At 30.6% G+C, this 10286-nt stretch overlaps 1 protein-coding gene across 1 annotated transcript; it reads right to left on the bottom strand.

The window, feature by feature from the left end:
- Positions 1 to 592: 592 nt before the first annotated feature.
- On the bottom strand, positions 593 to 3614 carry TRIADDRAFT_50928 (ANTP homeobox protein; the record flags this gene model as incomplete). Its single annotated transcript, XM_002116669.1, has 2 exons — positions 593 to 1110; positions 3404 to 3614. The coding sequence occupies 2 exons, from the start codon at positions 3612 to 3614 to the stop codon at positions 593 to 595; spliced, it is 729 nt and encodes a 242-aa protein (XP_002116705.1).
- Between the last annotated feature and the right edge of the window lie 6672 nt (positions 3615 to 10286).

Here is a 10286-nt window from a genome sequence, read left to right as displayed (position 1 = left end):
CTATCATTTGACTAAAAATTACCTCTTTAAATTAGATAAGGCAGAAGATATATCGGTTAACTCATCGAAAGCAACTTAGAATACAACAAAGATAGCTAATCGAAATATCAGGCTATAACAAATTGGGCTGAATTCCTAAATTCCTAAATTGTACATTTTATCAAATTTGTCCTTAATCAACATAAGAACAAATTCTGTTTACGTTATGATAGTTGGACTTGAAAGCAATAAATTAGATTCAATCATACGATTAATCTGAGCAGTCACTAACAACAAATAGATATGGATCTTGTTAAAATTACGAATTGTTGTTTGCAATAAATACGATCAATTCTTTCAGTTTTGAAATTTTTATATCTATCCAATGAATTATTATATTATTACTAATATATATTTTATAAGCAAGAAATGCAGTGATTGAAAATTAGGGGATACAAGATGGCATAACGATGATTAATTTAACGTGAGGCTTTATTAGAGCGTGAAGATTTCTTTCTCATCATAGACCACCATACCAGGAATTGTGGTGATATTCGACATTCTTAGTACCCATTACTCTTTGGCTTTACCAAAATAGGAAATGACGATCATTTTACATCATCATAGCGCGTAGTTGTGCCATTGAAGCAAAAGAAAGTGGATGTGGATGATGAGGTAAATGATGAGCCTGAGGATAATGGATTGGTGATGGATGCGGTAATGCTGCCTGAGGTAGTGTTCGAATAATTTCAGCATTGGACATGCTAATACCAGTTGGCGTTCTTTCTTGATAATAGACTGGTGATACACCATTATTGAAACCTTGTGCTCTTAATGTCATCATATTACTTGCTTTCATCTCGGCTAATTGACGTTTCAATTTATTACGGCGATTTTGAAACCAAATTTTAACTTGTTGTTCCGTTAAGCATAACAAATTAGCTAAACCAGCGCGTTCAGCTGATGATAAATATTTCTTTTGATCAAATGTTGCTTCTAAGTGAATAACTTGAGTTCGTGAAAAGACAGTTCTGGTCTTCTTTTTCTTATTTTTCTTTTTTAATTTTTTAGATTGAGAAGAATGATCATGATGACGATGATGGCGATGATGGCCTTGGCCATTAGGTTTACCTAATGGTTAAATTTAAAGAAAGTATTTTAGCCCATTGGAATAATGTTGGTAAGCTTAGCTATATCTGTATATAATTAGTGTTGATGTAATAATCATCACGGCATTAAAGGTCATAGTCATTCCTACGCATATTGAACTAAACATTTTAAGACTTGCTATAGACTAAAAGCGTTCACAGATACTGCCTTAGCGAAGGTATTGCGTTGAAAAAAGATTTATCCATTACTGAATAAATACAGCATTTCATCGCCAATTTCAGCCATTACAAAATATTGTCAAAGGCTTAGATCAGATCGATATAATTGAACAATATAGCGCCAAAACTCAGGAATGATGACGATATTGACAATCGTATCGAAATTTTTTTCAGGCAAGAAAATTTGGGAATAAGAAACAATTGTACTGCAGAGAAACTACGCCTCCCTATTTTTTTTCTGGTTTGCGCACGTTATAAAGATTTCATGAAATGTTATAGCACTATACTGTATATATATATATAAGATATCTAATTTATATTTGTACGCTAAGAGACTCATAAGTCCTATTTTCTGACTCTGTGTTCATACTGATACTGTATAGTGTATTCGGCCTATCATTAGAATCTATAAATAAATTTTCTTTCTCAATCTTATAATATCGTTTCCAGGATAAACAAATAATCAATAAGAGATTCTGGAAATTTTTGCCGTAAAATAAAATCATAATGTCGCAGTTAATTCAGATAATTGAACAGATGTTATCGTTAGTAATCAAAAATCAAAGTTAAGTAAATATTTCCGATTCCTGTCGTAAACGGTATCGAAGTAGAAAAATTAAAAGTAAAAAGAAAATCAAAATAAGATCTAATCAGCAAACTATTTAAAATAATTTATTCATTGTAATCAACTTTTGTTTCAAGTCGAAGAAAGGATAAAATTGTACGCATCATATCAATACTTGGTCATTAAGATTTTTATAAACAAAATCTAATCTAATCAATCAGCGAATTGATAGTAAAGATAGATGAGGCCTGATTCAAAATTTATGCGAATTGACGAGTTATTAACATTAATCTGTATTATAGGACATTGAACGTTTAATCGCGGTGGTCATATAGCATGAATTTAAGATTCGTTAGTATCACAAAGGCGATGAAAGTAATATAGAGTATAATTGCGCAAGAATCAATTTCATTCCAAGTTACACTCCACTAAGCTTTTATTGTGGTTGAACAATACTTTTACATCCATTTCGCATGGATTAGGATTATTTCAGTGGTAAATAAAATATCTTAGTTTGAATAATCGAGAAAGCTGCGGATAATTCTTTACTGTTTGCGGTTTGATAGATTTTAATTTATTTGATAAATAAAAATTATATTTGTCATCTTGGTCGATTGATTCTACCCTGTACAGTTTTTATTACCGTAGTTGGGTAAGAGTTAGGATAAATTGGCAAATGCTATTACAATTTCGACTCTTATTTAATATTTAACTATTTCCGATAACTCTAGATCAAATCATCGATGATGATTACCATTTTCTACTGATGCTGGTCAGAAGTGATTGATTTCAGATTGAAATGATCGAATAAGATTGAAATCCTATGCTAATTATTCGATCCGCAAATTAACTGAATTATGTTACGGAGAAAATATGGTCTTCCTGCAAATAATTAATTAAATAAAATTGGATAAAGTAAATTATCGACACAACGATGACGTTAATCTAAGATTAAAATAATAAAAATAGTAATTTACTAAGTGGATTATCTTAATGACAGAATATGGTGAAATACTCGAAACTTGTGTCATCAAGTCAAAGCTATTGTTTCAGTCTTTAATTCTAACACAAACGCAGTTTTAACGACTGATTAATATGGCAACATTATTAATATTCATGACCTAATTGGAAATAATGCAGATGTCTTTAGTAATCAGAATCAAGAATAGCCTAATGCTATTATAGTCGACGACCTTCTAGTCGATTAATTCAATAGGGTAGATTGTCAGTCAGTTGAGAGAGAATTAGCAAATACGAGCAATATGGAAACGGAAAGAATTGCTATTATTACTGTTAGTTGAAGTATAAACTAAGATTCAGTACTAATAACAGCAGCAATAATCTGCTACTTTCTTTGTCAACGAAATTCAATAATGGATATTGAACTAAATTTTTAGCTATCAAAGAGAGTATGCAATCGAGGATCAAATGCGATAACACTTCATCAAATAAAGTATCAACTTGAAAAAATAGCTCAAATGACGACGAAAAATAAATATTTGGTCAATTGAATTTATGAAACATTATTTACCTTCAAGTTGATTTTCTTGTGATGGTGATCCATCGGATGATACAACGGAACAAGAATCTGAACTATCTTCATCTCCAGGTGATTCACTACCATCACGACTTGGATAATTGTCTTTAGCTACATGAGCATCATTATGACATGCTGGATTCTTGGAAAGTAAATTGCTGATGGAAAAGGCATTTTGCTTTCTCTCCTGACTATCTTCTGTCATTATGTTAAGAAATAGTTGTAATGAAATTTTGCTAGGGGCAAATAACTTACGATAAGACACTATCGATGGACAAGGCAAATTTGTTGCATAAAAAAAGTAATTTCGGCTATGATTGCAACTCTATCCCAAAAAGTAGTTCAAGGATGCCTACTGGAATAGTACTAATACAGCAATTGAAAAGTTAGTCAATCTAGTAAAAATAGAGAAGTAGGTAAAAGTATGGTAAATTGCAATATTGATCGATGTGAACTTGATGTAGCGATGAAAGTAACTGAGGTAATACGCCTTACAGTTGACTCATTTAAAGGCTTTCTACCTGCTGTTCTTTTTCCTTTGTCATAAGGTGGTAAGTATAGCCGACTGTTTTCAATGTGGTCTGCAATCGTTGAACTAATTTAAATTCCCCCCCACCTCTTTGGCTTGTCTTTTGTCCTCTATTCAGCATTTTAACTGTATGATGAACAGTCGGTTAATTGTTGATAGGAATTATTATTACAAGTTTAATCTGTTATTTCACTTTGTAATACTGATTGTATGGGTATATTTAAGTTATTTTCTCAGTTTCTATCTTGATCACTCACACCCCCATTGATTTCCTACCCTCAGCACCCCATGAAGACAAAATGTGTATTAATTTCCAATAGACAGTATGCCTTAACTTCTTGTCCAATATCATCAAATCACCAGGGTGCCTTGAACCAACAAATAACTTAAAGATCAAACAATACTATCATTTGGATAATAGACATACAATAGATCCCATGAGTTCAAGGCATGAAAGACATCATCATGTAAAGCTACAACATGGCTAAAAATTATCTGCTATTATTATGGAGATGAAGGAATAATGATGATGGATTAATAGGTCTATCGTTGTCATGAATAGCCATCAGACTAATTGAATAGAGATAGTCCAGTTGTTATTACTTGATGATTGAATAGAATGATGATATATGTTATTTCAACCTAACAAATGAAGATTAGACGTATTAAAAAATGAGACAAGACATTCAATGTAATGTTGATAATAGCAATAGACAGTTTGGGTTGGAAAAATATAATAGACATGTTATACTCCATCTTGCTGACACTATTGGATATCAATTAATAGTGCTATCTATTATAGTTAGTTAAGTCAAGTTTCGATCAACTTGATAGACTGTACATGAAGAAAAATACCCCCAAAAATGCTACTTAAGTAATACTAGAAGTTGAAATGACTTTACGAGTACATTTCCCACGTAAAGTAGATCTTCGTGCTCAGTAGAACTGATCATATAACTTCCTTCTGTCATTGTTATCTCACTGTTTTCTAATTTTAGAGCGATGATCATACTAATTTTCAAACAATCGATAAACAACTTGAATAACACATTTTTCTTTTCCAAGTAAGCTATGTGAACTATTCTTTATTCAACTGTGAAGCTATTAATTTTTATCAGCAATCATCATTAGCATCATGAGAATAAGGCAGGTTGCATGGCTGCCATAAATACATTCAGGAGCAGTTGGCCAATATTAAATAGAAGATAAATAAGAATTGGTCTTCAATCAAGCAATCATCTCAAACGCTCTGTATATATATTATTGATCGATAAAATGGATATAAAGTTATCATCCATAATCTACAATAGTTAATTCATTCTATTTTGCCTTAAATGATGAATGAGCGAGGGTGGGCAATTCAATCACAACCGAATCGACCATAAAAGATTATCTTGTTTCATTCAGCAGTTTCTAATCAGTCCTCTTGATGGGTTAGTTGCTGGTAATTTCGAGATGTTAATACTTGTATTGAAGGAAAATTTAAAGGAAGTAATTCTATGACTGTTTAAGGTGTAAATCGAAAACTGATATTATATTGAAGTTACATCATCTGCAATTGATCTTTAATATCGTCTGATAACGCGCATAGATCAATTGATTAAACAATCTTCAAGCGATCAGTGTATCAATATGTTCAAATTTGAAATGGGTTGCTGTCATCCGACTGATAAACATTTTAAATTAATGCAAACTGTGTATTGCTTAAGATTAAAATAATAATTCCCTAGAGAGAGTAGTATATTATATAGTTATTCAATTTTTGAGCGACGACTAGACAGTATCATCGGCAAACTAGAAAGCAAAAAGAATAGGCAAAAATGAATAAGCAGGCTACGAGCTAGAATGACATAAAGTTTTAGTTATGAATAACAATCGATATTTTTCCTACCCCATTGCATGAAAGAAAATATCATAAAGTATGCTGATGAAATCAGTCTAAAGCTCATCCCTATCTTTCCATATCATCTTCTTATTATAAATAATTCACCTTTATAATATATATTTATATCTTGATGCAATCAAAAGGTTTCAGTAGCACCATTATGCTTCTCATTATTAAAGTAAAAACCAGAGATGAATAACTAAATCGTATTAGAAACTTTAATCCATTTACTATTTACTCAAAAAGTAATCATGATTATGCAAAGAAATGTACTATATTGAATTATTTGAAGTCAGAAATAAATTATAATAATTTTTGACAGGTATGCAGACAGTACCAAGCAAATAGTAAATCAATTATTGCTTTGTAATTGATTTGTTTTGCCACCTTGTTGACAGAATAGTAGGAAGAGCTATGTGTTTATTTTACTTGAACTAAAGTGAAGAAAAGTATCACTTGGAGACTGATTTACTGGCTTATCTTTTAATTTAATTTTTAATTGATGTTGAAAAAAAGAATGCGGTGTTTTAAATTTTTCATCATAGCAAGGATTGAATTAAAATTTAATTATTTTAAGAATATTTTCTAAGCATTTGATAGATAAACCTGCATTAAATTATAATCATCCGCTTCATTCTAATTCTCTATAGTTGAAATGATAATTTTAATCAACCTTTCTCCGATCACCATTAATCATAGTATCTTGCATATTACAACATGAAAGACATACGATGCTCGATCTATGACGCTTTATCCAACCATTTTTAGAATTGTAACGTCAATACCAAATTTTTAGTTCGAATTTTACTTCATATATATGTTGTCTCTCCAATACACTAAATTTTCTATTATTTCTCAAAATCCAATCGCATGATCTCGCGAATAAGAATGCTGCTTTAATGTTTTAGTGTAGCGTATCTTATATTTAGCAGTTAACAATTAGATGATCATCTATAAGGTTAATTGTGATTACGAGCAAATATTTAGGCAAGAACCATTTGTCAGATTCTCATCGTTACCATTTGATAATTATTATTTGATGTTATATTTTAGGGCCTAATTTTACTATATTAAAGGTAGCATTCTTATTTTTCTCTATGTTTAATATAGAGTAATTAGATAATCAAATATGATCATCTCACGTAAAAAGGAATCTGATATTTAATAGTTTTTTTTGTAGAAACGGAGGCAAATGTAACAATTCCCAGCTTTAATTAAATCTATTATTTCTTTCCACTTGTTATCAACGAGATAATGATGGTTTTGATGAGAATAGCATTATATTATCTTTCTGTGATGGGTGGAGATTGATCAAAGAGTATAATAGGCGGAGTAAGATACTAAAACTTTATGTCTACTATTTTCTTTATCCATACATGTCTCAATTTAATACGTGATTAATTTAATATTATTTTAAAATGCCAACCATCACATCTTTTGCATGATATAAAATCTTTAAAAGGTTTATTCGATAAATAAAAAATGAAAATATCACGATTGAAATGAGTATTGATGGCGATCGGGATGAGAATTTCTTTCAAATATACTTTAATCGTCTAATAAGACAGGTATCAATTAGTACGGTTTAGATTTTGGTTCTCAAAATAATATTTAATATTAAGTAATTTCGACCAGTCTTTAGCACATACGCGGCTCAAAAGCAGAGGCAAAGCTTATCTTAGTATTTACTAGTTTTTATCTCTTTGTGATCTTTTCTATCCGATGTCAGTTACAGCAAAATTAGCTGTAAAGATAGTGATAACCATGCTGGATAGAAAGCATACATGATGTAATTACATTCTGCGGATGGATCAACTCCATTCAATCATTATTATCGGCATTGTATGTATCCTAATTAGTTTATTCCAGTCGTCTCATTCGATAGTTTTAATTGAAATTAATACTCGGTGGGAAAATAGAATTCCCACATGGTGAGACATCAATAGCATCTCTATACTTTACTAATGCCACTTGGTTACTGCGATGATTATCAATCATACACTAACAATCATCAATAGACCATCCGGTCTAACTTCTTTATCCCTATTGACCACATTGCTTTACTAATTGATTTAGCTTAATCATGATTTAATTATCAAGGCTTATTTTTCTATAATCAGCTGACACTATTTCTGTACTTCTATTGTTGATATTGTTCGAATTTTGTTGCATCATTTCCCTCTGATATCGTTCTCGAAAACTTTCAACTAACGTCGTCTAGTTTAAAATTCTGTTAACACAGCACTAGAAGTAATTAACGCTTACTAATAAGAAATGGAAATGACAGGGTGTTACAACCAGTAACAGTCCAAGATGCTAAATATTTCATGCAAAATTATACTGAAAAGGAACATTGCTGATGCATGACATACATTTTCTCTACATTAATATCAATCACTCATTAAGATAAATTAATTTCAAGACGTCAATAATTCTGATATAACTTAACTAGCTGTGCTAGTGAGTAAATATGGGTCTAGCAATCCCTGACTGCACTTAGACTCCTATCAAATGTTCAATTCCATTCAATATACTAAATTTGTAGTTTGAATTTTATCCAATTAAAAAGTAAGATAAAATCATAAAATTTGTGAATGTGGTTTAAATATTAAGTCAATGATTGCTAAATTGATTCATCTCTTAAAGCAAGAACATAAAGATAAGACGCGATATGCATATTGTCACGGCGATATTTAAAAGTATTACTTCTAGTTTTATAGCTTTTAAAGAAATATTACCAGATATTCTCGACTAAATAGGCATAATTTAGCACTATACAAGCCGTTTGGTGCTAACTTATGATATATTATTGATATTTATAGGTCGAAATTTAATGTCTTATTTTCTGTCATTACAATCTACTCTTAAATTCCATGGTTGGGGTTCAAATATTTTAATACAGTCCAATATTACTAATCTAGTCTATCAAGTACTGCCGATGTTGCTATAACTAGATCGAATTAACAATCGGATTTCAGATTTCTTTCACGAATAATTTTCACATTTCTTTTCAACACCAATATTTGAGTGATCTAAGTAGATTTGCTATAAAAATCGAAAAGTTAGTCACCACATAGAATGCACTTTGCTTTATTACATCTTAGTCATCTTCTGGGCAACATATGATTTACAGAAGAAAGTCGAATATTATATTATGGCTACTAATAAACTATAGAGAGACTTACTTGAAGTACTTTTGACAGTCTTTTGGCATAATTATTGGTATAGCACTTCAAATGTTATACTGGAGAAATATTTTATCTAATAAAGCGGAAATATACCGGGACAGAATTTACATTCGTATTCTAGTATTACATTAAAGCTACGTATATTAAGAATGGCCGCATTCATGGCCGGCCATTCCTAGGAATGGCCGGAGTCTTAGCATTGGCCGTGATCAATCTTAAGGACAAAATCATTCTTAGGAATGGCCGTAACATATATATATGATTTCTGGAGTTGCAATATGTACTAGAAATTATCACTATGTCTATATTTCAATCCAAAACACAAATTTTATGCTGCAGAAAACATGCTACATATCTTTGTTAACAAATACCAAAACATTGATTAATTGATTGGTTTTTTCGATTTCTATTCGAACGAATACATATCGCTAGAAATATTTTGGATATTAGCAATGAATTGTAGTATGAACCAAAATTTTTTCGTGGGCAGAAGAAATTGATAATCAAGTAATATGATCACGTAATTTGTACTATAAACTCAAATTAATAAAATTAATGCTAGACAAAAATTTTGCTCACTAAATTAGCACTTGATATAGGCCATAACACAAGATAAGAATGTCTTGATAATTTCTCTAAAAATCAATATTCATTCGAAAATTCATATTGCTCATCAATGAAATAACCAGGCCCGGGTAAATCGATGAAAGTTTTAAGAAAAATCCTGCTTTTGTAGATCATTGAAATAAATGAGGTTGTTACTATAATTTCTGTTATATGAGATTTCTCTATCTTGCCATCACTCAAACTATAATATAATTAATTAAAAATGCTATGACTTTATTTTATCCTAGTTTTTCGATAAATAGGGAACAAAAATTAAAACTATCTTTCTCAACTGCTGTACTTCAGATGGATACATTATTTTGCAGGCATTTGATGCAGCCATTCATGATATTTCAAGATGAGGAAAACTTAAAATCTGTTGACGATATGATGTCATAAAGCAACAATAAAAATCACACCACTTCTTGTACTTCACGACGTCTTTACATAATTTCTTATTGCCACCGTGATACTTCAAAAAATACAACTGTAAAATGTAATTTCCAGCAAATCGATGGAAATAAATGCATGATTTATTCCTGTCTTAAATTCCACTAGAAAAAATAAGTTAGAACGCTAAAATAAAAGATCTGATTATTTGTAATTAGATATATAAATATTGTAACAGTTCGAGACGGCATTCTAGGAAGCAAAATCAATTAATCTTAT

The sequence above is a fragment of the Trichoplax adhaerens genome, genomic scaffold (assembly GCF_000150275.1).
Source record: "Trichoplax adhaerens TRIADscaffold_17 genomic scaffold, whole genome shotgun sequence".
Taxonomy (NCBI): domain Eukaryota; kingdom Metazoa; phylum Placozoa; class Uniplacotomia; order Trichoplacea; family Trichoplacidae; genus Trichoplax; species Trichoplax adhaerens.
The sequence above is the reverse complement of the archived record's forward strand: the minus strand, read 5'-3'. Positions and strand labels throughout refer to the sequence as shown.